At 43.0% G+C, this 27,440-nt stretch overlaps 9 protein-coding genes across 9 annotated transcripts; 5 read left to right on the top strand and 4 right to left on the bottom strand.

Moving 5' to 3' along the window:
• Window positions 1-3,906: 3,906 nt before the first annotated feature.
• On the bottom strand, window positions 3,907-4,332 carry PADG_01413 (uncharacterized protein; the record flags this gene model as incomplete). Its single annotated transcript, XM_010759143.1, has 1 exon — window positions 3,907-4,332. The coding sequence occupies one exon, from the start codon at window positions 4,330-4,332 to the stop codon at window positions 3,907-3,909; it is 426 nt and encodes a 141-aa protein (XP_010757445.1).
• Window positions 4,333-4,968: 636 nt separating this feature from the next.
• Window positions 4,969-6,181, top strand: PADG_01412 (uncharacterized protein; the record flags this gene model as incomplete). The annotated part of the gene is made up of 4 exons (XM_010758597.1): window positions 4,969-5,043; window positions 5,110-5,133; window positions 5,199-5,611; window positions 5,677-6,181. 4 exons carry the CDS (start codon window positions 4,969-4,971, stop codon window positions 6,179-6,181), a joined length of 1,017 nt encoding a protein of 338 aa, XP_010756899.1.
• Window positions 6,182-6,941: 760 nt separating this feature from the next.
• PADG_01411 (uncharacterized protein) lies at window positions 6,942-9,371 on the top strand (the record flags this gene model as incomplete). The annotated part of the gene is made up of 1 exon (XM_010759142.1): window positions 6,942-9,371. The coding sequence occupies one exon, from the start codon at window positions 6,942-6,944 to the stop codon at window positions 9,369-9,371; it is 2,430 nt and encodes an 809-aa protein (XP_010757444.1).
• A 759-nt stretch (window positions 9,372-10,130) lies between these two features.
• Window positions 10,131-11,845, bottom strand: PADG_01410 (uncharacterized protein; the record flags this gene model as incomplete). The annotated part of the gene is made up of 4 exons (XM_010758596.1): window positions 10,131-10,328; window positions 10,407-11,213; window positions 11,299-11,500; window positions 11,571-11,845. 4 exons carry the CDS (start codon window positions 11,843-11,845, stop codon window positions 10,131-10,133), a joined length of 1,482 nt encoding a protein of 493 aa, XP_010756898.1.
• Window positions 11,846-13,807: 1,962 nt separating this feature from the next.
• On the top strand, window positions 13,808-14,366 carry PADG_01409 (uncharacterized protein; the record flags this gene model as incomplete). The annotated part of the gene is made up of 3 exons (XM_010758595.1): window positions 13,808-13,997; window positions 14,039-14,129; window positions 14,207-14,366. The coding sequence occupies 3 exons, from the start codon at window positions 13,808-13,810 to the stop codon at window positions 14,364-14,366; spliced, it is 441 nt and encodes a 146-aa protein (XP_010756897.1).
• Window positions 14,367-15,090: 724 nt separating this feature from the next.
• On the top strand, window positions 15,091-17,539 carry PADG_01408 (phosphatidylinositol-3-phosphatase YMR1; the record flags this gene model as incomplete). The annotated part of the gene is made up of 3 exons (XM_010759141.1): window positions 15,091-15,114; window positions 15,194-15,688; window positions 15,752-17,539. 3 exons carry the CDS (start codon window positions 15,091-15,093, stop codon window positions 17,537-17,539), a joined length of 2,307 nt encoding a protein of 768 aa, XP_010757443.1.
• Window positions 17,540-18,210: 671 nt separating this feature from the next.
• PADG_01407 (40S ribosomal protein) lies at window positions 18,211-19,641 on the top strand (the record flags this gene model as incomplete). The annotated part of the gene is made up of 3 exons (XM_010759140.1): window positions 18,211-18,364; window positions 18,715-19,028; window positions 19,297-19,641. 3 exons carry the CDS (start codon window positions 18,211-18,213, stop codon window positions 19,639-19,641), a joined length of 813 nt encoding a protein of 270 aa, XP_010757442.1.
• A 697-nt stretch (window positions 19,642-20,338) lies between these two features.
• PADG_01406 (phenylalanine-tRNA ligase, beta subunit) lies at window positions 20,339-22,676 on the bottom strand (the record flags this gene model as incomplete). Its single annotated transcript, XM_010758594.1, has 8 exons — window positions 20,339-20,502; window positions 20,637-21,687; window positions 21,751-22,017; window positions 22,094-22,223; window positions 22,281-22,357; window positions 22,410-22,429; window positions 22,495-22,535; window positions 22,624-22,676. 8 exons carry the CDS (start codon window positions 22,674-22,676, stop codon window positions 20,339-20,341), a joined length of 1,803 nt encoding a protein of 600 aa, XP_010756896.1.
• A 1,163-nt stretch (window positions 22,677-23,839) lies between these two features.
• On the bottom strand, window positions 23,840-26,290 carry PADG_01405 (protein phosphatase 2A structural subunit TPD3; the record flags this gene model as incomplete). Its single annotated transcript, XM_010758593.1, has 9 exons — window positions 23,840-24,178; window positions 24,250-24,587; window positions 24,643-24,743; window positions 24,813-24,957; window positions 25,018-25,132; window positions 25,207-25,698; window positions 25,792-25,943; window positions 26,030-26,135; window positions 26,228-26,290. The coding sequence occupies 9 exons, from the start codon at window positions 26,288-26,290 to the stop codon at window positions 23,840-23,842; spliced, it is 1,851 nt and encodes a 616-aa protein (XP_010756895.1).
• Window positions 26,291-27,440: the final 1,150 nt, after the last annotated feature.

Below are 27,440 nucleotides of genomic sequence, written 5' to 3'. Positions count from 1 at the left end.
TAAAATAATAATAATAATAATAATAATATAAAAAGAAAAATATTTAATAAAATTAAATAAAATAAAATTAATAAAGTTTTTATATAAATATAATATTAATTTTTAAAATTAAACTTTTTTATATTTAAATTTTATATTATTTACATTAAGTATTATAAGTTAATAATAAAATTATATTTTTATTAATTATATTTTTAATTCTTATTTAAATATTATAAAATTTAAATATTTTATTATATTTTAAAAAGGTTTTTATTTAAAACTATTTTTAATTTTAATTTTAAAAAATTAATTAAATTATAAAAAAATATTAATTAAAAAAAATAAATATATTAAAAATTTTAATTTTTTAATATATTAATAATAATAAAAAATAATAGTAATAAAAAAATATATAAAATAAAATAATTTTTAAACTTTAATATTTATTAATATAACTTAAATAAAAATTTTATTTATTTTATATAATTAAAAATTAAAAATTTAATTTAATATTAAATAAAAAAACTATATTTAATATTTATTTTTTAAATAATTTAATTATAAATATCTATTTTATATATATATATAAAATTAAAAATTTTATTTATTTTAAAAATTATATTTTATTATTTTATTTTTTAAGTTAAAATTTATATAAAATATTTATAAAAATAATATCTAAGTTTTAATTAAATTTAAATTTAATTAATTATTTTTATTTAATTTTTATAATTTCTATTTATTTTAAATAATAAAATATTAATAATTATAAATATATTAATAATTTATATATTTTATTATTTTTTACAATTTATTACTAATGATTATTAAAATAATTTTAATAATTAATTAATTAACTAGTTATAAATATTAAAAAAAATTCAAAATAATAACTTTGCTATTATTGCTTATTAATTTCATTTTTATTTTATAAATTTCATATGAGAAGTTCTAATCAACTATTAATTAATATTATAAAGAAGTAAAATTATTAATTAATTATAAATAATAATTGATATAAGCTAGTCAATCTATATTTTGATCAGATTCTTTTTCAATCACTCTATTCAAAGTAATCACTCTTTCTATTTGAGTAAATATTTAAGTATAAATTCAATCTAATTGTTATTCAAATATGCAGACTTTCAGATCTGCTACTAAAGCTGCTGCTGTTGTTTTTTTAGTCTCAATTTTTAACTTTTATAGTTATTTTCTAGTCTCTAGAGTAGTAGCTTTCTCTTAAATTTTTTTAATTCTTTTTAGTTTTTGACTGCTGTAGAGTCTTTAGTTAATTAAAGAGTTTAAAAATTATAAACTGCCTAACAGCTTGTAGAGCATTCAATTCATTAATCATTTTACTAGCTTTGCAAAGAAAAATTTGCTGCTCTTTTATAAGAATTCTCTTTTTATTCAACTGCTACAAAGTCTTATATATATGTCTAGAATCTCAGAGAGTTATAAGCAAAAGATCTTGCAGTTCAGAAGATAGAGAGGTTGTAGATATCACTAATTTAGAATTAAATTGACTCTGATCTCAAATCTGAAAGAAATCTAGTCTCTTGAAAGAATTAAATGATATTAGATCGGCTGCTTTCCACTTTTCATGTATATTATAAAATTCTAAGGTCTTTAAATATGCTTGTTCATAAACTTATATAAATCTTCTTTTCTTCATAGAAGTTGCATCATTCAGATAGCTTAAGACAATGATCTCAGCTCTATAGTAGCTCTTCATGGGTGAAAACACTTCAAGATTCAATGGCTGAAGAATATGAGATGTGTAAGCAGATAGAAATACTAAATGAATCAAATTTATATAACATTCTTTTAGAAATTTGATAGTGATATGACTGCTATGATCATCTAGTACTAATAATCTATACAGATCTTTCTTAAACATTTGAGATAGAAAAATCATATTTAATCAGTTGAGATATATATTATTTAATATCCATTCATCATCTGATGTTGTATAGGTTCAATTGAGTATATTCACATTCTCAAATCAGCTAAATTATGCATTTTAACCTCAAAAAATGATTAGAGAGTCTATATAGTGCTCATCAGCACTAATAGCTTCAAGAATTGAAACTCACTTGTGATTAGAGGGAGATTTAATATAGATTTTATCTTTTCTTTGCTCAGCAAGTGCTTTGATATTCATACATACTTCTAAAGCAATGTCATATTCATTCATATTTCATATATTTTCAATGACTATCTCATAAGTCTGTTGTGTTTCAGAAAAGTAGTTATAGAACTGCTGAAGTTGTTTTCTACTGAGTATTCTCTATTCCTTAAGACTCAATCCTTCAGCCAACATGGATCTTATTATAAAGGATTTTGTTTTAGAAACTTTCTAATTCAATTCTTACCCAGCTGAGTGGGATCTCAATTCATTTAAAGAATTTGAGTCACCATTTCTCATACACACGCATGAAAGGGTGAAAATCCTTGTGAATCTTGCTCTTTTATCCATCAAACTAGAAAGATCTCTTGCTCTGGAGTCAACTTTTATTGATGTTGATGAGCAATTGCTTGTTGAATGGAATCATTCTTTCTGCTCTTCAATATGCTTCATAGAATGTTATATGCTTTAGCAGCAGCTCATTCAGATTGAAAAACACCATTTTTAAATTCTCTATAGCAGCAGCTATAGCAGCTTCATTATTAGGCTTCATTTTAATAATTTGGTTGAGAAAACGCGTGGTAAAGGTGGTGAGTTAGGTTTGAATAGAATGGTTGAAAAAGGGTCTGGTCAAAATATAGACCAGCTAGCTTAGTGAAGAAGTAGTTAGTTTTTTCTTCTTTTTTATTTATTTAATTTCTTTTTCTTTAAAAATGAATATTTCATGAGGCTGTTCATTTAAAATCCATTTTAATCATAAAGCTTCATATTGTAAAGGTGAGGTTGGAGTTTACAGGAGTTATTATTTACAGCGCCGTTTTTTATTCGGACTACGGATTAGCTCCGCAATAATCAAGCACACTACGGCCAGTGTGCTAAAACGTATTTTGATTGTCTTTCTTGTTGGTCATTCAATTATCAAGATGATTTTCGCTTGACGTGCCTTCACAAATTTGTATCAATGTACTCCGTACGAACGGTCATGTAGGTTTGCAGTTTTTATATTAGACTCCCAACCTACCCCCCCTTCTTCGCCATACCATTGCCTGTGTGGGGAAACGCTTTGGCCATGGACTTTTTACCTGCATCTGGGTCAGAGTACAGCTGCTGGTTCTCTAGCCAGATGACTCCAGCCTGGTCTCGGATCCAGACCCCTGTGTTGGCAGGTAAACTTGTTGAAGATGATCAATATGGTTTGCTTTTCATGGGTTGGGATGGAGATAGTGAAAATGTTGCTTTCAAGTACTCGATGAATGAAGTTTATGTAATTCGAAGATGGATCCGTCATTCAACAATCCATTAGCCCCATGTATTGTTGTGGTGTCTTCCGTTGGTTGCTTCAACCCTCTCATATCCTGGAGGCTTTTCGCGAACCACTTATTGTTCTAATACCACTCATTTCCGTTAAGTAGACAAAGGCGTTTTCCCAACGTCCATCTACATTTTTCTCCATCTGGATTTTATGAAACCACATCTTCATATCTCCCGCATTTTTTATTTCGTGGATGCCGGAAGATGTAGGGAGGCATCTTTTGCCATTCGTTAAATCCACGTCGCATATAACCTCAACCTGTAAGTCAATTTCTGCACAATAACAATGCAGTGTACTTGATAAAAGCCATATACGTAGGTAACCATCCTTCGTAAAACAGTGGGAAATAGGCAATACCATCCGTTCGCCCCATCTTATTGAAATTGTAGTCAACCCTTTCAGTCTCCGCCGCACAGTAGCTTCGGTTTTAGCGGCCGCTCGCTCATTTTCCTTGATAACTGGCAATCCTGCCAATCTCAAGCGATCACACTGTCCTGCCCTCCCTTTCCTTTTTAATCTTTTCAAAAACCCTTCTTTCCGTGCCTCTTTCTTCCGTCTTTCTCTTCATAAGTTTCTGGATATCCTCTCTCTTCTGCTCAGCCTCCGCCATCCTCCTCTTCACCTCTTTCGCCAGTTCTTCCTGGCCCTTAATGGCCGCTACGGGAGTCGAATACTCCTTCCGCAATGACTGTAGCTGGGTGTGAATTTCCACTGCGTCAAGTGGAGTGCAAGTGATTGGGTGATAACGGTACGGTGGGAGAGGCTCCGATGGGACGCGAATGTCTTCAAGAAGATGGTGGATTGGGGTTGTGCGGATTTCGGAATCGAGAGGGACAGGTTCCGTGGCATGGCGCGACTGGCCCCCGGGAGACAGAGGCTCCGAAGGCGGCGATGGAGGCAGCTGGCTCATTGTTGCATGAGATATGATGTTGATACAGAGTGTATTTGACTCGTCGCTACCGAGGTCGCAATATTGGGTGCTAAAGCCCGAGATGCCTGGTGGGAATTGTTATTTGCTACAACCCTGTGTTTTGAGGATATGAACAAAATAGTAGATAATATGAAAAGAGTCAGCAATAACTGATGTCTAAAAAGTTCACAATTTTTGTACAGCTGTGAGAATCACCTGGATCTATGGATGGTTAAGTTGCACGTGATGATAAACAACATTGGTCAACAAACTAACAAGCCAAGATGCCACTAATAAGATAGATAAGAGAGATTAACCAAACAAGAGACGCTTGAGCTTCTATTCAGTTCTTCTTCTACCTGCTGCTGCTTCTGCTGCTGCTGCTGCTGTTGTTGTTGAGAAAATTCAGATCAAAAGAAAGTGACATTTCCCTTCTATTCACATTATTTGTTCAACATGAAGAACTGTGTATAATGTAAGCAGGTATCTGGAAGGCAAAAAAACAGGAAACTTCTGCTGTGTGAATTCACTCAACAAGCTGGATAGCCATTTCTCTCCCCTTTGCCCCTCTCCACAATGCAGGCATTTGGTGAGCTCTTTTCAATTCCCTGCTGCCCTGCATAGCATCTAGCCAGGATGAATCCCTGGGAGTATGCTGTCTACTCGGCCAAAACGCTAACAAGGACGCTCTCAGTCCCCAAAAACAGGCGGGTAATGATATTCCACCCCCATTCTCAATTGCTAACCACAAGCTGACTTCTTTACCCCACCTCATAGCCGAAGTTCGAACTTACATTGCGAGTATGCTGTGCTCTTCTCAGTTAGCAGGCCTTCCGTAGATGGACTATTCCAACTGATTTATTTAGTTAATCGACCTAAACAACATCCCGCTTATTGATGGGTCAGCTTTCGCAAAATGGCACCTCCCTTCTTCCACATCAGCTGAGCACCGTGGAAACACGGCAAATGCCGTTATTCAAGACCATCGCGCTTCATGGGAATATGAAAAGATACTTCCTATCAGGCTAACTGTGGATCGGAACCAGAGGCTCCAGGACTGTGAAATTTACTTTGAGATTATTCAAGAATTTACCCCTGGCAATCGCGGGGATAGACAGGTGATGGGAAATGTTCGACTCAACCTTGCGGAGTATGTAGATAAGCATGAAGATGGCGAAGGTGTAACTAGACGGTACTTGTTGCAAGACAGCAAAATCAATAGCACCTTAAAGGTTGGGATTGTGATGCGACAGGTTGAGGGAGAGACCAATTTTACCACGTCAGTGCTTAGTTTGTTTTTTTTTCCCCTCTTTTTGGGACCATCATTGTATTAACCGTTTACAGACCTCGTCTGAAGACGGCCATGGTATTTGGGGGGATTGGTGGTTTTATATCCGCAGAACAGGGTGATCTCGCTCACTCTGGCTCTACCCCCTCAAACAATAGCAGGAGTCGCGATGCCGGCGACATGCAGGATATGTACCGGCGTACCTTGGCAGCTTCTTGGGCGTGTCGACCTGGAGAACTTCCTCCCGATGAGTTGATCGAAGATATATTTGCGGGAGGTGATGGCTGGGGATCAGCTAGCCGCAGCGCAAGACCGCAAAATGGCTATGAAGATAGTGCCTCACTTAGCGATGCAGACTCGCGGCGCACAATTCGCGACAGCGCAAATGAAAGAGGAGCAAAATCCTCATTTGGGGGTCATCGAAGAGGAGACAGCAAGGGCAAGGATAGCCTGGAGCATCCACGTTATAGGGTCCGAGGAAGGAGAGAAAAAAGCAGAGAAGTATCCGAGCTCGATCTTCGTGAAGATCTGAGGAGCTGGGAAATTTCAACTCCGCAGTGATTTGCGTTCAATTTCCCTGGAATGTCGCGGGCTTTTGCAGTAGTGGCCGTGCATTATTTATAGAGAATAGGGATGGAGGTCAGGTCGTGCTCTGACAGATCTTTGAATCGCGCTCTATTACTTATTTTCCACGATTAAGGTAATGTATAACTATTTATCCTGAGCAAACTGGATTTGCTAATTAACAACTGTTGCTCCCAGATTAGCACTACTGAAATAGCAACCTTGGCTTATGCAACCAGAACTCCATATTCCAACCCTTGCAGAGATGATACCATTTAGGTCTGTACCTGCCAGCTATCTATTTTCGGTTATTCTCCCACCATAGTTACTGACCACGAGCATATGAATGAATTTATCTTTCGGTTCAGAATTCGCACTGGTATTGAAACATTTCACGGCCAGTGGCTTTAGGCCTCACGTCCAGAGGGTCAACCAGATTGTTACAACCATAGTGGGAGTGTTCATTTTGTGTGTTTCAAGTTCATGATCCCTTAAACCTTTAATGCATATATACTGTTTGTGATTTTATTTGTAATTTTATATGTAGAATTTTACCCCCTGAGAATTGTTTACGAACTGTGTCATGTAACATTACATCAAAATAATACAACGCTAGTAATTATACAGTTAATTTCACGTGATAAAATTCTCTGCCACTTCCAGAAGCAAAAAGTTAAGATGCGAATATTCTCAACTTTCTGGTCATGATCTGGACATAAAACACAGGGCTGTTAGTCCTGTGGCTCTCCCATCACAGATGTTTAAGGTGTTGTTGTCGCAAAATGTGGTTACCTGTCTCCGATGCCAATTTTGCTCTCCTCGTTCTCAGAAGGCCTTGACCACCTGCATCATTACCTATACCTGCTTCGGCCTACATCAAAACAGATATCACAGCACGACCACTCCCAGTCCCCGGACTGAATCAAACCCTCAGCTATACCCGGTATTGAGCATTAAAAAGTCCCGATATCAAAGACATGTTGCGCGCTTGGATGTGCAAACCCTTGGTGAGGTTGGGGATGTTGTGATACTGAAGGAGAGGGCGAGCCGCCCGAAACAAATAACCGCACGCAAGTTTTCAAGATTACTGGAGAAGGAAACTGATGGTGATGCATCATGGGAAAATCCATCTGAACTACTGAGAGAGGTGGATAGAACAAGATACCAAACGGGAGGTGCTAAAGAGGTTATTGAGAACATCGATCAAATCCGATCCCACCACAAGCCTGGAGACAAGCTAAACAGGAATGAATGGCGTAGGCTTCGGAAAGCACTAGAGGATGGCTTTACAGCTAATCAGCTGTCTGACTACTACAAACAATTTGAATCGCTAGGTAATCCCGCTGACCAAGAGGAGTGTTCAACGATATCGAGTTCGGGATGGAGGCCCGGAACCTCTCATTTTCTCGAAATGGACCCTGAGGCCCAAAAACAGACCGCTTCAAGGATTGGGAGTCTTCAAAATATGCCTGGGAAGGTCTCCTTGGCAGAGACCGTATTACGAGACTGCTGGAAGCTATCTGTTTCGGGTGAAATAGGTCAATTGGACATGCACCTGACTCCACAAGAGATCTCCATGCTTTTATTACCTGATACCAGCCCTCTCTCAGACCTCGCAACCACCTATTCCGCCAAAATAGACGTTTCCAGGTCTTTAAACCTTGTGCGGATCACAGCAAATGAAACGTCTTGTGAATTTGTTCGAAATGGTGTCATGGAATATCTCCCTAAGATTCTCTCCAAAACTGTGGAGCTTCCGAGCAGAGGTTACATATTCCATGGGAAAAATAGACGATTTGAAAATCGATTTTTCCGTTTGATGCAAGAGTCATTCCATGTATTTTGCCGTAAAGAAGGTGCAAGGGAAATAAAGATCTATTTCGTACATGAGTTGGAGAAAGAAGCGGACGAGGCATATAGGAATATCAAATCGGCAATATCGATGATCGAAGAGGACCGAGCTCGCTTTTGTACCTACTTGCCAGACGTTGAGCCAGCAGTTATGTACAGTGTTGCATACCCGGAGTTCTTGACTTGGGTGGATCGTCAGAGACGATGGCTAAGATGGATGAAGCCGCTGTCCGAGTCCAAAATACCGAGTGGAACTCAATCAAAGCCTCCAACAGCACTCATCCGGACAGACCATGCGTCTGCTCTTACTAAGGTGTGCAACGAGCTATTCAAGAAACCAGTTTCAGTTACTTGGCGCAATCCTGGCCAACCTCATGTCCGTGAGGTAGTTGTCGCTTCTCTTGGAAAATCTCTATTTTCGCAACAACATTTGATGAAACCAGGCAAGATGAACTTTAAGTCACTTAGTCCTACCGTTCCTCGAGCTTTTGCTGCCAATATTCCCAATCCCATAGCGTTTCTCCAAGATTTAACCCCCTTACTCAACAATAAAAACGCCACTCTCCACCGGATTCATCTTACGCCTTCGCCTACTAACAAGTTCCGCGTCCCTCCGATAGAATTGGAATTGGAAGTTTTACTACGTTTTAAAGGTAGACGTCAACTTGTTGTTCCGATATTACGAAAAGCATCCATCGTCGTTCATAGAGTGAGCATGGACGTATTACTCCCAGAAACCTCTCTCGACCTTCGCTTCACGAAATTCACGCATTATGACCTCCTCGAAGGGGAGGACGCATCTACATTGCTACAAACCTATGGAAAAAGAGCCGACATCTCCAGTATCTTACAGCTCATCCGAAGAATGGTTTGTGAAGATGCTTTCAGACAAACCCGCATGCCTGTATCCTGTCAGCTTTCAATTCCACGAAAGCTGCTCTTTAATCGCTCCTCTGCCACTGCAACGGACTCGCAAGCACATGAAGTGTCTGACTTCGTAACGGGTACATACTTGCTCCCTCCAGTGCACTACCTGAGGTCAACTCAAATCTCCCGATTCAACTATAAAGAACTCGAGCTCAATTTCTCGCATGTACACATGGGCCTTGCGTTGCCTGAGCATGTGATGAATATGTCTCTCTCCCTGGGTCGCGATGAGAGTGAACTGAGACCAGAGGTTTGCCAACCGAATACCCGTCTTTCATCCGCCGTTGCGGATGGTAAGTCCCACGGATCGCTTCGGGCTGCATTCGAGCCGTTTTACATCCGAGCCTGCGAAATGGCTTTTGAACAGAGCGCTGCTGCTGCTGCGAATTACAAGGATGATGGGAGCTGAAGGACGGATTGGCTGTGTAGGTGAAGGAAATTATCGGTGAAATCCCAATCTTGAACCAGAGGATAGGTTTCCTGAGTGGGTGGAGCAAGGTGCAGATGGTAAATCTGAAGATAGATTTAATAGTAAAGCCCGTAGTAGCCCTGAAATGATATACGGTATTTGGCGCTTTCCTTTCCTTTCCTGCACATCTAGAGGTCCCTGAACATATTAACGATTGTTATTGGATCCGGTTGTATGGTCGCATCTTTTCTTGTTCCTGGTCCCTTCAAACTCGCTCGGGTGTCTATGTGTATTATAGTCGGAAAAATGTTTATAAATGTGAAAATAACATGTATGCTTTAAAGAAACCATGATTACTTTCTATTTTGTTTTCTGTGTGACAGATACTCTATTCCAGCGGAAAGGAAGGATTGAAGATACAATCCATGAAAATTGCTTTCGTTTCATGGAAGAGGAAGTGGCAAAAACACCTGCAAAATCCACAGATTTAACACTAGCAATTCCACAGCTGCAGCATGGTGGATCCAAGTAAACTGGAATTCGTCTGTTCAGGATAAAACATAATGATTATCGACAGGTTCCAAAATCCCAGAATCGAGCAACCCAACACCCGTACCTCGAACTCACAACGATTATATAATCAAATCGAACCCTACACTTAGTTTTAGGTTATATGGAACAAATATCCACAATAACAAAAGGTATATACAGCATTAAAAACAATGAGAGGCATTTGCCTCCTTAGCTCTGCATATACAATTACGTCCCCCAACGCATCCTCCACCGTGTGCGGAGTTTTGCATAAAGCACCTTGACAGAATCAAAAGACGTATATATATATACAACTAAGTTCCAGAAGCCCTGGAGCGGAAGAACTGATGTGGCCAGGAGAGAAAGAACGAATACCGGTTCGTGGGGGGAAGAAAGCCGATGGACCCGGTTTAGAGTGGAAGGGGTCTATAGGATACATAGATTGGCGGTATCAGCGGGGATCTAAGGAATAGAAGTATCATCGTAAAAAGAGAGAATACGAACCCAAGTTACGAATAATGAAAGAAAGAATAGCGAGACTCTTTTGATGTACGAATATGCTGCATTCTGACTCTCGATGACTTGATGCTGAACAAGTTCATGGCTTGAGTGCCAACTTTGGCTGTGGCTTTGGATCCAGAGGTCAATATTCTCAAGATATATCCCACTGATTGTACTCCGAGGAATATTTTCCATGTCAATCTGAGAGCTGTGCAGCGTATTTACGTTTTCAAGTTCATCAAAGTCTGATCTAAGGGACTCGAGGTTGAGAGTTGTGCTTGGTCGTAGTGCGCTTTCCCGCCACATCTGGGAGTCAGTTGTGGCACAAGGAGCGAGAGAGGGCAAGGGATGTGATGAGATTTGTGTTGAGGATCGTCTGAGATTGATACTCGAACTTCTGTTGTCTTCTGCTCTCTGCGATGTTTCGCCGTCCAACCAAGTTGTCATTGGTGACGTATCCCCGGCTTTCGCAACTTGTTCCCTAATAAACCCTGCATCACCAGAGGAAGCTAGATGAACAAAAGCCGGAGCATTCGCCAGTTCACCTCCCAAACCATCGACAGTCGCATTTGTTACCAGGGGAACTTTTGCCACGTCAATCGTAGGATTTCGCTGGGCCCCTAAGTGGCATTTATCTGGGATATTAGGAATATTTGTCGCAGAAAGTCTCCGAATTTTTTTTTGCCTTGATAGAATTTCAATTCCCGCGTATGTAAGAATTGAAACTGTAATAATGACTACGAACCATACAGGCCCATAGAAGAATGCGAAGCGTAAAGCTTTCCATTCTGGTCTAATCCAGCACCACATCTACATACATATACCGTGGTTAGTAGGCCGGCACCTGTTACACAGGATCGGGTTATCAAGGCCTTTTTTTTTTTTTTTTACTCACAATGGCATCTCCATATACAGGTCCCCTGACCCTTGTGCGGATGAACAGGAATATAAATGCAGGTATGAATGGGATTAAATAACATAAAATGAAGTACCGCCACTCCAGTCGTTTCAACTCAGTAGGCCTATATCTGCGGAATGAGGTCAAGTAGACATTTAAGGCCATGCAAAAGATCCATAGCGAGTTTGCCGGCAAAAACCTAGGTCCAATTTATGTAAGTTTGCTACGAGAGATTTAAGGGACTAGGAACAAGAACGGACAACACACACCATTGTAAAATGAATGCCTGGACGTGGCAGAGGCGATTCGCTTCGCCGCGTGAAACCTCAGATGACCCCATCATGGTGCCAATATTTGCAAATAAATTTCCCCAGGTCGCATAAAAGGTGAGTCTGTTGACTGGGGTTCTGAATAGATTACTACCCAGGAAGCTTGCAATTACGAAAAATGATGCTGTGATAGAGAGGGCAGATGCAGCTCTAGCACTGACATCCATGACTTGGAGCTGGGAAGGTGACAGCGAAATCGGGTGGGTAGACAACATATTCCCATTCCCGACTGCGATCCATTCATCTTCTGTCTATCCTGTTTCGCTGGTTCAAAATAATGCATCCTCGAGATAAAATGCGGAGGCCCCCGTGGGCACGACATGTTTTGTAGAGCAATCGTCTAGTTTGAGCCAGCAAAGGCTCAAGTCTGGATCTGACGGAAGAATAAGGAGAGCCGACACAACTTATCTGACGTCAACGACCGGATATGAATAACCGTTTAACTCATTTGAAATTCCAGAAACGGGCGATTGCGAACTGTTACTAAGTTTTCCGACGGAGAAATAAACTCTCACCACGCGAGGATGAGTCCGCAAATTAATTTTTGAAAGAACTTTTCACTTGTTTTAAATTCTGAAACAACAATTCTCAGAGGCGAGCAAGCAACCATGGCACGCTACACACTCACTCACTAACATCCTTGTGGTAGACTTGAAGTAGATATTCCCCGTATCATCGATGCTAATAATAAGTTGGAGGCATTAAACTGGTTAGCGCGGGTAGCGCGGCTAGATAATACTCGAGCAGTCACAGGAAATTATCGGATCATGGATGTCAACTAACTCACCGGGAGAATATAATCATCTTTATCCCGTATTCCATCTCAAGCAATGCGTCCCCCAAAGCCTAAATGCCACGTAGACTCACTTCATTTCACATACCAAGCGCCAGAGTCCAATGGATCATTTGGGTCAAAAGGTCCTCCTCACATATTCTTCTCTTCATCAAAGATTCCGTTCCTGTCCCCTTTTTGCATATGTCGTCAATACAGCTCTGTTCCCAACGTGGTAGCACGTCCAGATGCGACTCCAATATCACAATGTTTCCAGGTACATGGGGGCTGGTGGTTATAGGACGAAGAAAAACATCTGCAATTCCGCTACAAAGAATTCAATGTACTTACCCTGCCTTGCAGCGAATAGCAGCCCAAACAGTCGGGGCAACCTAGTTGCAAACACATATCTAAAATCACCGACGGCCAGTACAAACAAAGTATTCCGATTTGTTATGGATAATAGTGCCGTAGCTATCGCAAGCTTGCCGTATTTGACTTCTGGGGCTCCTGTTTACTGCTCAACTGCATCCAGTGTAGCAACAATGGTGTTTGTAGGAATTTTCTTTAGTGTTTTTTGTTGTCTCGGCTGGGAGAAAAAAAAAAAAACTAACATTTAGTTAACTAACTACATGTTCTAGGTTCGAACAAACTCGGGCTCCCCTAGTCCCAGAGTGCTGGTCCGGAGTATATCTTGACCGAAGAGGCTAAAGGAACTCAATCGAAAGAGGTAAGTTATGGCTAGATGTGGAAGTGCGAGATCGTGTGGCTGTTATTAAAGATCTGGTGTCAATACACAACAGACACACTTGTCAGTGACATTTAATTGATGTGTGTCAGAATTCCCCACGTCTGCAGCAGAAGAGACACCAAATCATCTATTGCTTGGGCAAAGCTATAGCAGTAGTATGTATGTACTTTCTCAAACTGTCCCCTTAAAGAGGTTCCACCCGCAAAAGGCCTCGTTTCTCACCGACTGTGCAAAAGTATATCAATGGACAAATATACCATAATTACGGTTGACCATTGAAAAAGATTTCTGGTTCAAGGAAAGAGTAAAGATGGATATCGACCGGGGCCCGTGTAGGGATGCTTCCAATAACTATGTCCTTGTTGCTTCGACTGATGGATCACAGGGAGAACTCCTATTGGACATTTAATTGCGGGTTGGTAAATGAGAGAGATTGGACGAACCGGTACCCGACCCTACGAGAGATTGATATTCATCCAGATAGCTTATCAACAGACGATACACTCCCCCAAATCATATCTCTCGCTGCTTGGTAAGTATATTCGCAGTTACTCATTTGCTTCTGCCAAAGGACCCTGAACTCGTAGCATCGTCACTTGGCACCCGAAGTTGTATGGTGAGAATGTCTTTTTAGCAGGTATAGTTGATGGCAAGATGTATGGGTTGTTCACTCTCGCCTCCCCGCCAGCAATCGTCAGAGTAGACGGCGAAGATTTTACCCTCAAGCATCCAGATAACTACAAAGACCTAGGTGAAGACGAGAGAAGTAATATCGAGAAGGAAATAAAAAAAAAACTCGCGGTCTATCCTCCGGTTCTCCTACCAGCAGTTTCTCGCAAAGGAAGTCTATAACTTGATAAGTTCTTCTTCCAATTTGATTTCCAGCAAATGAGAGTATTCCCGATCAGGCTCTGCGTCGGCTCCTGGGACACAGGCGACATAGTCCGGTTTGGAGTCCCCTCATGAAGATCCAACGGTTCAGCCCCGCCAATTCCATCCTCACCTGAAAGATAAACTAACTATAATCCGTTTATGCTAATCAAAATATCATAGACGATGGGGCTTTCTGGACATTGAGGAGCCGATTCCGCACAAATTCAGTGACGAAGAGTTGAATGCACAGACCGACGGTGCGGCCAAATTCAACGAATTACAAGACTTCTGGGACATGATTTCCAATCTTGTTGATCGGTGCACTATCCGCAAGCGGTAGAGCTGCTTGAGGAGATGGATAGGGAAAGCATCAAATCCAAAGTCACGGATGAAAGCATAAGGGCAGACTTTCAAAAGTGGATCGATAGAGAAGAGGAACAACATCATCATTCATAACATTAGGAGACGTTGATATTCCAGAGCAAGAAGCTCACATTCTTATTGGTTTTAAAAAGGGAGAGATACAATACAAAGGCCTTGCCCGTCTAGTGAAACCGCAGGAAGACAGTCTCTTTTTGCTCTGTCCAGTTCATTCCATTGGTCAAATAGCATTGCCCGGGCTTGAACTGTACGATAGCAAAGATACTTGGACAATATTTCTTTAATATAACGTCAAATGAGCTCTTTTGTAGATACAATCTACCCGCAAAATTGGGAGTCTTTAAAGTTAAAATATCTGACGTTGTGAGTTTATTTAGGCGGGGCGGAGCGCTAAATAAGCTGGCTGGTTGCCTGTCCGATCTGCCAACCAAAGGACTTCAACTGCATCACATCCAGTGCAGTATTCCGCAAGCACTCTACAAAGTACAAACCTTTGGCCAATTCCCTGTCTAACCCCAAGGCGTTATTCGCTTTCTTTTCGCAGCTTTGTTACGTACGCTTGGCCGATCTGGAGTGTTCGTGGGTTGGAAACTGCTCACTGAAAATAAACCCATTAAAGTCAGCTTGTCTTCACCATGCCACTCCTTTAAATTCCACGTGAACTATTCGACATTCATTCCAAGATGGAACGAACAAGGATTGCAAAGGTAGGAAAACGGCTTTTGTTCGGTGCGTTGAAGCTATTCATGTGGAGCTGACGGTTCATATTTTGATATACGGACATAGGTAGATAATGTGACGCTCTCACGACGTGGAGAGCAAGTTCTCGGCACACTGCATCTCACGCCTCACCACCTTATATTTTCACATACCCCCCCTGCTACAACTACAGACCAGTCTCAGGGAGACAATATAACCCCGAAACCCAAAGAGCTGTGGATTACATACCCGATCATTTCCTTCTGCACCTTCAGGCCCGCACCGAGTTCTTCGAGACAGCCCTCTTCAATACGCCTCAGATGCCGTGATTTCACATTTGTCTGTTTCTATTTCCCTGAAGAATCCAGGGCAAGAGATGTTTATGAGAGCATCAAGTCATGGACCTGCAAACTTGGACGGATCGAAAAACTTTATGCTTTCACCTATCAGCCTCCACCCCCCGAGCGAAGTCTCGATGGATGGGCAATCTACGATGCGCGGAAAGAATGGTTGCGCTTAGGAATTGGGAAGGCAGATGCAAACTGCAGTTGGAGGATATCTTCTATTAATCAGAATTACTCGGTATGGATGAATGTGGCTCTCTTCTGCTCTACGATGAAGCAACTCTGACGTTGTAACCGTTAGTTTTCGCCCACATACCCTGCCCTTCTTCCCGTTCCTTCGGGCATGTCAGATAATACACTTAACTATGCCGGAAGATACCGATCCAGAGCTCGAATACCCGTCTTGACCTATCTTCACCCTGTCAACAACTGTTCTATTACAAGATCCTCTCAGCCGCTGGTGGGTGTGCGTGGGAAGAGAAGCATACAAGATGAAAAACTTTTAGCCGCTATTTTTTCGACGTCACGTCCGGAGAGGCCTCTTGCGAGCTATACACCTACCTCTTCCTTTGAGGCTGACTCCTTAACTTCCAGCCAGGAAGAGCAAGCAATTCCACCAGCGAACTTTGAAATATCCAACGCTGAAGAGCTGGAAGACGAGGTAATATCTGCAGCCCGGAATGAAGATAACGGAACACAGCCTCAAATATATGGAGCACAGCAGCACAATCTTATTGTCGACGCTCGCCCAACCGTGAACGCCTTTGCTATGCAGGCCGTTGGTCTAGGGTCCGAAAACATGGACAACTATAAGTTCGCCACCAAGGCCTACTTGGGGATCGATAACATTCATGTTATGCGAGACTCACTAAATCGAGTTATTGATGCTCTCAAAGAATCTGATGTGACGCCACTCGGACCGAACAGAGATCAGCTTGCGAGGAGTGGCTGGCTCAAACATATCACCGGAATACTCGACGGGGCCGCGTTAATTGCACGCCAAGTGGGTTTGCAGCATTCTCATGTGCTCATTCACTGTTCAGATGGCTGGGATAGAACTAGCCAGTTGAGCGCTTTGAGCCAGCTGTGCCTTGACCCGTTCTACAGGACAATGGAAGGGTTCATGGTTCTGGTCGAAAAGGATTGGCTCTCGTTTGGTCACATGTTTCGCCATCGATCTGGGTATCTAAGTAGTGAGAAATGGTTTCAGGTCGAAAATGACCGCATGGGGAGTGAGACTACCCGTTCGGGCTTTGGTGATGCAGGTGGCGCAGGGAAAGCACTCGAAAATGCCCTTCTCAGTGCGAAGGTGTTTTTCAACAGAGAAAACGCCAGTCGGGACTCGTTGGGTGAGTCGGATGGGGAGATACAGGCGTTGGATTCAGATAGCTCCAAGAAGCCATGTACACGTATATCAACATCGGTAAACGAAATCGAGGTGACCAAAATTAAGGAAACAAGCCCTGTTTTCCATCAATTCCTTGACGCGACATATCAATTGATATATCAGCATCCCACACGTTTTGAGTTCAACGAGCGTTTTCTTCGACGACTGTTATATCATCTCTACTCATGCCAATATGGAACGTTCCTCTTTAACAGCGAAAAGGAGCGTGTGGACGCAAAAGCCAAGGAAAAAACAAGGAGCGTGTGGGACTACTTTCTCGCCAGGAGGGAGCAATTCACTAATCCCCAGTATGACCCTGTCATAGATGATAATAAGCGAGGTCGGGAACGGCTTCTTTTCCCACGCACCAGCGAGGTACGATGGTGGAGTGAAGCGTTTGGTCGAACCGATGCGGAAATGAATTCTCATCGCAGCAGCTGCGTGTCTCTGGATAAGGACTATCCCTCTGGCGCAAGGACACCAGTTCTAACCGGAGTTGATACTTCTGAACGCTCTTTCAGCAACCCTGGGGCCAGCAACCCTCCCCCTCCCCCGAGCACTAGCACTAGCACGACGTCGTCAGGGGTGGCTGCGCTTTCTGCGGGCCTCTCTGATTTAGGGTTGCCAGCCGGTCGGAAAAGCAGCCAGTGGCAGCCAGCAGAGTTGATTGGAAATAAGGAAATGGAGGTTGAGATGCAATAAGAGGCGTCCTTCATACAGCGGTTCCTCACTAGTTCATACACTTTGATTCTGGATGCCGGGACGGTGACTATAATTTTCGTTCATGGCGTTCCTAATTTAGGAGTTCTAGGTTATTGGGTTTGCACTGTTCATGATATGGTTGATGATATAGCACTTTTTTAATTCATTTTTCAGCATTGAGAATTTAAATGGCATATTTCTCTTCTCTCTGAACTATATGGTAGTATCATCAGGGAGGACTAGAGTACACATTCTGTCTCTCCAGCGTTTCTAATGCCATGGGAGTCAGACAAAATAGTAAGACATTAGTTCAGCCATAATTATTGTAATTTTCACCATCCATCTTTAAACATATAACCGAACATAGCCCCATTAGAATGGCTGGGTTGAGGGTTGAGGGTTGAGGGTTGAGGATTGAGGGTTGGGAGGCCTTCGCAAAATGGCAAAGCTTAGACTGTCCCAAAACGGAATTAGGGCAAACCCCAAGCCCTAACCTCGAAATATCCCCCACTAAAAACACAGCAACCTCCAAAACCATCTCCACGACGCAGAAGACCGAAGCAGCTCGTCGCCGTCGCCCATCGAATCTCCTTACCACGACCCATACCCGGCGGACCCTTTTTTGTTTTCTGTCACGACAAAACAAAAAAAACAAGAGTAAATTCTCAATCATGGCTGCCGTCCAAGGAGTGATCTCGAAGCGCCGCAAGTTTGTGGCTGATGGTGTTTTCTACGCTGAGTTGAACGAGTTCTTCCAGCGCGAATTAGCTGAGGAGGGATACTCTGGCGTCGAGGTCCGGGTTACTCCCACGGTTACTGATATCAGTACGTGTTCCTTTTTCTTTCCTTGTCTTTTTTTTACCGACCGCTTGGTGAGATTTGGAGGGGAGAGGAAGAATGAGAGATTGGATTACCCTATTTGGGCGTTGTGGGTTTGGGAATACGGATTCGGTTAAAGACAAGACAGAAAGAAAGAATAGTGATATGCCCTGGATTTGTGCAAGGTACACAAGGGAAAAGATGCGGGTTAAGAAGAGAGAGGGAATGGACCAATTTGATTGATTGGATGATGATACAATACGAACATTTCGCCGCGGGTGGAAGGAGTCTGAGCGAAATATTACATTGAGATGATAGAAGAAAACCACTAACCCCGAACCCTCTTCTTGCAACAGTCATCCGTGCCACTCACACCCAGGAAGTTCTGGGCGAACAAGGTCGCCGCATCCGCGAACTCACCTCCCTCATCCAGAAACGCTTCAAATTCCCCGAAAACTCCGTTTCTCTGTATGCCGCCAAGGTGCAGAACCGTGGTCTGTCTGCCGTTGCTCAGTGCGAGAGCTTGAGATACAAATTGCTCAACGGTCTTGCTGTCCGAAGAGCTTGTTACGGTGTACTCAGATTTATTATGGAGAGCGGTGCCAAGGGTTGCGAGGTGGTTGTCTCTGGAAAGTTGAGAGCTGCTCGTGCCAAGAGCATGAAGTTCACTGTATGCTTCTTCACATATTTTTTGATTTTTTGATTTTTTTTTTTGGAGGGGGGGGGGGGGGGGGGGGGTTCACGCTTTTCTTCTTCCCTGTACAGCGGTCATTGACTGCGATGAACGGGAACGGGAGACCTCGATCAATCTACCTGTCCGATTGATCGGTGTCCTGTGAAGCAAGAATTTCATACCCCCCACACTCCATTGCCACTTATTATTCATAACCACCCCGATATACACCGTCAATTAAACAATCGCTAACTTCCCCCTTTAGGACGGCTTCATGATCCACTCCGGCCAACCCGTCCGCGACTTCATCGACAGCGCCACCCGCCACGTCCTACTCCGCCAAGGTGTCCTTGGCATAAAAGTAAAGATCATGCGCGGCAGCGACCCAGAAGGAAAATCCGGTCCCCAGAAATCTCTCCCCGACTCCGTCACCATCATCGATCCCAAGGAGGAAGAGCCCGTCCTGCATCCAATTAGCCAGGATTATGGTGCCAAAGCCCTTGCCGCCCAACAGCTGGCTGAGCAGCAGCGATTGGCTGAGCAGCAGGAAGCTGAGGCTGCGGGACAGGGCGTTGGTCCTGATGGGCAGGTTGTGGAAGGGCAGGAGTAATTTTTTGGTGTGTTGTCATGCGGTGCGGGTTCTTGTTAATGTCTCTTTCTTATTTCTCAGGGTTGTTGATCCGCGGGCGTAAAATGAATACGAACTTACATTTTCTGCCTCTGTTCTATATTTTCTTCTTTTCTTCCCGCAAATGAGGTCCTGGTTGCGTTGTGTTTTATTAGGACAGTCCGTTCAGTGTATTGAAAAATTGGGCTCTTCCTATTGCAATGGGGATATACGTAGATGAGATGTATTCATCATTGCTACAAGATTCTCTACTGTAAAGGTAGCAATAAGAGATATGAACCAACAATAGGCAGGTTTTGCTGTGATACATTTCCCAGGTCTGAAAATGCCGAAGGCAAAAGAAAAGGAGTATGTGAATGCTTAACTTTTTTTTATATCAGAAGCTGACGTCACCAAGTAGCCCTGGACAAGTGTAAATACAGTATCTATTCCTTCATTCGAGTTCCATCCATCTGCACCAAGTCAATTTTCTGGTCTACAAAATGCCCGTTTAACCCACACCAATTTATTGTCCAAACCTCCCGGCCTTTGGTATTAGCTTCCGATCATCGTCATTCATTTGACCACTGTTTGATGGCTCCAATTCTACTTCTAGATGAATATACTTCTTCTGCCCCCAATACTCAGTCCACAGGACGATAGAGACGCGAAGAGTTATTGAAAATAGACACGGGAAAACTTATAGGAAAGCCTCAATATTAATCTCCAACGTGCTGACGGGATACTTCAACTCAAAGTTTTCAAGCACTGTTGGATGCAAGATACCGAAGGATCCAATCACGTGATCCTTCCCGTAAATTCGGACGTGTATGGAAGCAGCATGTCCGGGGAAATATGTAGGATCTGTTGAAACAAAAGAGAAGATATTAGTTAGCAGGAATGGGATTCTAATACTCTCCTTAAACCATAAGTGATTTTTACTCGTTTTTTTTTTTTTTTTTTTTTTTTTTTGGGGGGGGGGGGGGGTTATATCGAACCTTCCAATTCCTCTATCCAGTATGTCGCATAGCTCATCGCAGGATTATTAAGACCTTCCTCGCCGATTATGAACGCAGTTTTGAGCATCGCCATAACTCTATCAAGCAGACCATGCACAACTTCAAACCCACTCGTCTTCCCATACCAAGCTGCAGCGAAATGTCTCACGTTCCTACTCTTGCGTTCAAGGGATAGGTCTTTGAACACGACATCGCTGACTTCAAAGATCTTCATAGGGATAGCATGGTGTTTGTTTTCACTGATAGTTTTCAAAAGACCTGGTAACAGGCTCGTGCGAACGACTTGAAACTCGACCGTCTTCGGGTTTGCAAGTTTAACTGCAGTGTTCCCGTCGTCCTTGCGGTTCAACCAGGCGAAGTTCTCGTCATGCGAACACAGGATTAGTGGCATGACTTCAGACCAACCAGCCATTGCGGCTTCTGTTCTGATGATATCGGTGAGCTTGTTGACGGGGAGGGGTTGTGCGATCGTGCCCGATTTGCTGGGAAAGTATCGGGGTAACTCGTTAAAGCCGTAGGCGATGGCCACGTCTTCCATAATATCAGCTTGGTGGAGGACGTCAGCACGGGTCACAGGAACCTCAAGGTCGATAAGGTCTGGTGATGTTTTGGATGGCTCAGCAAAGTATGCCATTCGTTTCAGGAGGTTGCAGATTTCAGTGGTGGATAGGGATAAGCCGCAGCATTGGTTAATATAGGATATACTGGCTTGGGTGTGGCGGGGGTTTAGATTGGGGGTCTCGCGAGTTTCGCCGTTGTGCTCTGATACTATTCTCACGGGTTCAACCGTAAAAGGCTCAGAGGTATACTGAGAGAACATAGCAACTAGGATATTGTTTACGATTTCAACCTTTGTTTTATCAAGCGCAGTGTACTCGAGGAAAACATTTTTTGTGTTTAAAGTGATTTTCGAGTGGTCGCTGTTGATGATTGGTGGGAGGGAACAGACAACGTGGTCTGCATCGTAAACAACAGGGTACACTGGAGAGTCCCGGATAATGTGCAGATATTTTCCGAGATGTTTATCTTTCTATAAGCTTTTTAGTGTCGTGTTTCTGGATTGTAGAGTACGGTGGTGCGTAATCTGACATACTTCATAAAACTCCATCAGCTCCTCCCCGTTCATCTTCCTCGTCTGATTCAAAGGTATGAAGCTGACATCCTTTGGAGGCACAGCTTCATAAGTGAACGGTCCTTTAATTGTATCCAAGTCATGCGTTCCAACAGATATCAACGTTCTCTGACGGGCAAGATTCTGGTGCAACTTGTCCTGAAGGGCGATGAAGGAGTCATATCGGGCTTGATCGAAGCGGATATTGCGAAGGATGGCGCCTGAAATATAGGGCCGCACTTTCATCGTCTGCATATAGATTCAGTGAATGCTATTGCATAGCTAATTCCATAGCTATAGTCATTTTGCTTGTTCGTTTCCTCACCTCCTCTTTCACGATAATTTGTTCAAGTTCGCCATTAGGAGGCGTAACGAGACGGTATTTAGGCAAGGTAGCTCGGCCCCGAAAGATATTTAGCATGAGTGCAATGCCTTCAATGCACATGAGATCATATCTATTGTCCACTTAGTACTTCGTGTCACATATAGCCGTAGAGAGGGAGAGTACCAACCGATTGGCGGGGACCTCAATCTTCAGTTGCGGGGCTTCTTGCTTGCCGTTTACGAATGGTCTTTCGGAGTTCTCGGTCTGTAATCGTTCAGAGAAAGGATCGCCTAGAGGAACGAAAAGGGGGTATTACATCTTCGTCAAGTTCAAGGCCTGTTGAGAGACATTATTAGCAGGCGTTCGTAAGGAGGGGGGTACCTTGGCTACTGCTGCCTTACCAAACTCGAAGCATAGTTCGTCGAACTCCTCTGTTGAATACCTGTCGCATTACGGATAAGCAAAAAAAAAAAAAAAAAAAGAGAATTCAGATAGGTTCAACGGTAGCTAGAGAAGTCAATTGGACTTACTTTCTGCCCAGCTCGTTGAAGAGAGCGGTCTTATCGACGGTGATAGTAGGCATTCTGGATGGGCTGTAAAAATTTCTCAATCACAGTGAAATTACCAAGTTCGCAGTTTGCTGGGATGAACAAATTGAGCACCAGGGTATTTTTTCAATACAGAGAAAATTTCATAAACAGACGGGAGTATTCAAAGAAACCGAAGACAACAAACAACCAGCTGTTGTAAAGTGCAGCAACTATTTCAACTGCGTGGTCAACTGTAGCGATGGGAATTACTGCGAGTTGATGCTTCGAGTCAGCAAAAGTTGGGAACTTTCCCTTGCACCGCCACAGTTGGGGTCATAATTCAGCCACATACGCTGTTCATTCGGGCATAAGACCAGGCATCCACCTATCATGGAATATCTCTCCTGTATGATATATGCTGTTCGTGCAGCACCTGAGGGCAATATATTCATATTTCTCGGACTCAAATCTCTAACTTGACTTTTACTGACATGTCAAAAAGCTGAATGTGTATTCCACCCACTCTCAAAGGAATGTTCAAATAAATCAAAATTCTACAACATCGTATACATGCCCTAGTTTCTCATTAAGGGACATACATTTCATTCCATGAAATGGCTAGTTTATGGGGTTTTTTTATTTTCTTTCTTTCTCAGTATATTTCAGCACCGCGCGTATAATTTAACAGTCGCACAAAAAAACATCACGTATGCTCCCTCGAAAACATGAAAGGAGGAAGCTTGCAATGCCCTACATCTTGTTTATTTCATGGCTGGGACCCGTTAGGAGAGGGGGCAAAAAAGACCGAAGGGAGGCAACCATGAGGTTGAAAAGAAAAGATGAATATTTTCAAAACTTTGCTAGTTTCTACTTCTGCTCAGATGGATGGCCTCCAGCTGCTAGTCTGATAAAATAAATAAAATAAATAATCCTTGGAAAATCGTGTATGTTTTTTTTTTTTTTTTTGTTGGTCCCTTGACTCTCTTCAGGAAACGACAAAAGCAAATTTAATCGATTATCAATGTCCCCATTTCTCTTGCGATTGGAAATAATTTAAAAAAAAAATACAAAAGTGAGTCCGTCTAAGCCGACATAGTCTTCCCAAATAAAGCGAGGGAGCAACATAACAAGCATGGATGAAAATGAGGTAGTCTCGGCAAATGGGAGAAATGGCGAAAGGGAGGAGCGGGATGCGTTGGAAGATTCTCTATTTAACTTATGGCGACGTCTGCATATTTTCCGCAAAACTACTCGCAGCCGTCGTGGCAAAGTATCGTACATCAACATCCTCGTCCTGCTGCAGTTTCTCGAGATTGGGAAGAATCTGTTGCTGTACGATGGTGTAGTTACGTGGCCCTGGGGTACCGGTTTGGCCAGATTTCTCAAGCTCAGCCAGCGTGCCCTCCGCAGGTAAGCAGCGAAGAGTATCGATAATGACAGCGTAGGATTTGGCGACGTTGAAACGGATGTTTGGGATATCGTCACTCACGAGTCTCTCCAGGACTGGAAGAATGGATGTCTCGATGATGGAGAGATTGATGGCCGGGGCGAGCGTCTGTTTGCACATAAGCTAAATGCTTTAATCCGACAAACATAGTTGGAGAAAAGATAGGCAAGGGGACTTACGGAAATGGCAAAACAGGTTGTCATTCTGTACAGGTAGTTTGGATGTTGGCCCATCGAGATAACCTTTGGAATAATAGAATCTTTCGCCCAGTCCACCCCAAACACTTCGGTAAGTTTTTTTAGGTTCTGAGTGGCTGCCTCTCGAATGGAAAAGACCGCATCCCCAAGCCAGCCCATACAAAGAGCGCTGAGTTGTTCATCAAAGAACTTAACGCCAAGCTGACTGGCAAGAAGGGGGATATATTCGATAATCGCTAAACGAACGCGCCACTGCTTATCTTCCGCCAACTGAACAATGGCAGGAAGTAGAGATTGGGATAGAAGTTCGATTCCAATTACTGTACGCAATGTGAGCAACTGAGATATTATATTGGTCGTGGATGAAACACATACCTTTATTGACCAATTCCAATTTGGATATGATATGAAGACGGACATCGGGAAATTCATCTTTCAACATTTGCAAGAACATAGGGAGCAAGTGTGCAATGGTTCTAGGATTGTTAATTACCAGTCAGCATCGGACAGAGAAATTATTATCAAGGAAAGAAACCATCACTCACTCATCTTTACCAAGGATCGGTGCTAGACCACTGATCTGGGTCCCTAGTGCGGCACGCACATGTTGAGAGGGGTCGGCTACAAGGTCTTCAATGGTAGTCATTATTTCATTCAAAAGGGTATCTCTATCGAGAAGCTCGCAGAAACCTGTAAACGTATTAGATCGGATGCAACGTGTGTTGGGACCCAAAACACATAATATCTTACCAGGAATTTGCCCTGCGATTGCTGTGCGAACTTCTGCTTCGGTATCTTTCAGTAACTTGACGAAGGCGGGGACAAGATCGCGATTCAACACCTCATCATCGACAGCTTTTGCGATCTGTGTGAAAAGGCCACCAGTCAGTTATGATAATTTGCCCACGGCCGCAGTTCTCACCCATGGTTATGGTTTACTTTTTCAAACCTATCAGCCACCATGTACCTAACGCGCCAGCTTTTGTCTTCGAATAAACTTCGCAGTGCAGTCAAAAGGACCCCATGGCTTGACTGTTGCTCTTTCGGAATCTCCTCGCAGATCGATATCAAGATATCCACTGTCAATAGTCGCACGCTATCCTGGTCGTCATTGGCAAGGTACTGGAAAAGAGGAATTATTTCATCTATGATTATTGGCGTAGTCATCTCCTTGGTGAACTTCGCAAGGTTATTTGCAGCCTGCCGCCTAACCATCGGAGTATCATCGTGAACCAGATGCCCAAACTGCTGTCGAAGCCCTTGCTGCAGAGCAGGAGAGGCATGGGAATACGGAGCGCTGTAGAGGCCAGTAGCGGATATTTTCGAGGTAAACCAGTCTGCTTTTGAGAGGCGCACAGTGAGGGGTATGAAGTAATCTTCAATCTGCTTTGGCGAAAGATGACCGCAAATCTTGTTCAGTGATTCGACCGCCTGTAGTATAAGGATATCTTGTCAGCAAGTCGTGCACTGCGGGACACCCACATCTTCCTGTAGTTTTTGCGGGTGGGCCCAAACATAACCGACCTTTTCTCGCACCAATGGTTCCTCAATCGCGGCCAGATTCTCCAACGGAGATAGTAGAACATGTGCGTATTCTGGGCCACCAACATACTCCACAAAATTCCCCAATTCCTCGCTGAGCGCCGTCAACACTTCATCTTCATCTTCGACAGAGTCTGGAAGCGAATAGTGGAACCTGGTCAGTGTTCGGAGTTTCATTGCAGGGACAGGTCAAGTTGCATATAAAGACTGCGAGACAAACCGTCAAGGAAAGGCACCAATTCGTCTCGTGTTCGTTCTGGGCCAAGAGCCAGAGCAATAGTGGATAGGCGATGGATGGCGTTTAGGCGAAGGAGGACATCCTCGTGCTGTATTTCGTAAGAAGGTTGTCTATGTGTAAGGGTATGTCCATGCAAGGCTGGAGCCGATTTAAATGGTGGGAGGAAGCGGAAAGCTTTACCTTGAGTTCATCGATCAGGACGGCGATGGGGTAGAGCTCGTCGTTATCGCCTTGACCTTCCATAGCGAAATCTGTTGGATGGGAGAAGGGACGGAACGCGGAGCGGCGATGGGGGGAGGAAATTATGCGACAGATCCAGCGGTGCGGAGAGCTGTTTTAATGGAAAGAGTGAAGTGGGTTCGTCCAGTCCAAGGAGCAAAAGGGAAAATGGACTCAATAGGTGGAAGAGGGGAAACCCAACATGGGCCTTGGTGAATTTAGAGGGTGTAAATATCTGAGAAACAATGGGGTAGACGCAGGTTAGTTGGGCGGGCAATCGTGGAAGTAGAATGAAGGAGAGATAAAGTCACGGCGGGGGAGGAATTGGGTGGTGTGTCTTGTGAGGAGAGGAAGTTATTTGGCCAAACCCCCAGCAACAATCAATGCCAGCAACTAAATAATACGAGCAGTAGGAACAACAACAACAACGACAACAACAACAACGACAACAACGACAACGACAACAACAACAACAACGAACAGCAAAAAGAACCCGCAGCACCGGGCAGACAGACCTTGACAGCAATCTGTGTATGGAGTGTGTACGAGGGTAGAATCCGACCCCGATGCGCTTTGTAAAAAAAATGAATGGCGGGCACAGGGCTAATGAGGGGGTGTGTGTGGTTCAGGAGCAACTAACGTACTGGGGCCGTTGATGGATTTTTGAGTCTTTTTCCACTTTCAAGGGCTATAACTAGGTGTAGATTAGCTAACTAGTTAGTTAAGTGAGTTAACTAAGTTAACGTAATCCACCGAGCGCAACACCCAATTTCATAACTAGATTTTAACCTGAAATATCTACGCTCAGCAACCCACCAAGTAAATTAATTACACCACACTAGGTTCCGGACACCTATCCTATTTATTCTCCAGCATGCCGCAATGCTTCACCTCTGCAGCGCTCATACACGTGGTCAAGGCTCTGCTGGCCGACATGTTGAATACCTGTTCAAACAGGCTGAGCAAGGTGGAATTAGCAGAGTTAGGTCTCCCTCGCGTTGAATTCCGCGGCTAGATCTCGTACACTTTCGCTTCTCTTTCTCACTTGCAGCAAATATCATCCTGATTCAACTTTTCATAATTGTGGCATTAATCATTCTGTACTCACAGACTTTGATAATTTGAATAAAATTTAAAATCCTTCATTAGGCTCTAAGATGAGTTCTCAAGTCTC

The sequence above is a fragment of the Paracoccidioides brasiliensis genome (genome assembly GCF_000150735.1).
Source record: "Paracoccidioides brasiliensis Pb18 unplaced genomic scaffold supercont2.2, whole genome shotgun sequence".
Lineage (NCBI taxonomy): Eukaryota > Fungi > Ascomycota > Eurotiomycetes > Onygenales > Ajellomycetaceae > Paracoccidioides > Paracoccidioides brasiliensis.
The sequence above is the reverse complement of the archived record's forward strand: the minus strand, read 5'-3'. Positions and strand labels throughout refer to the sequence as shown.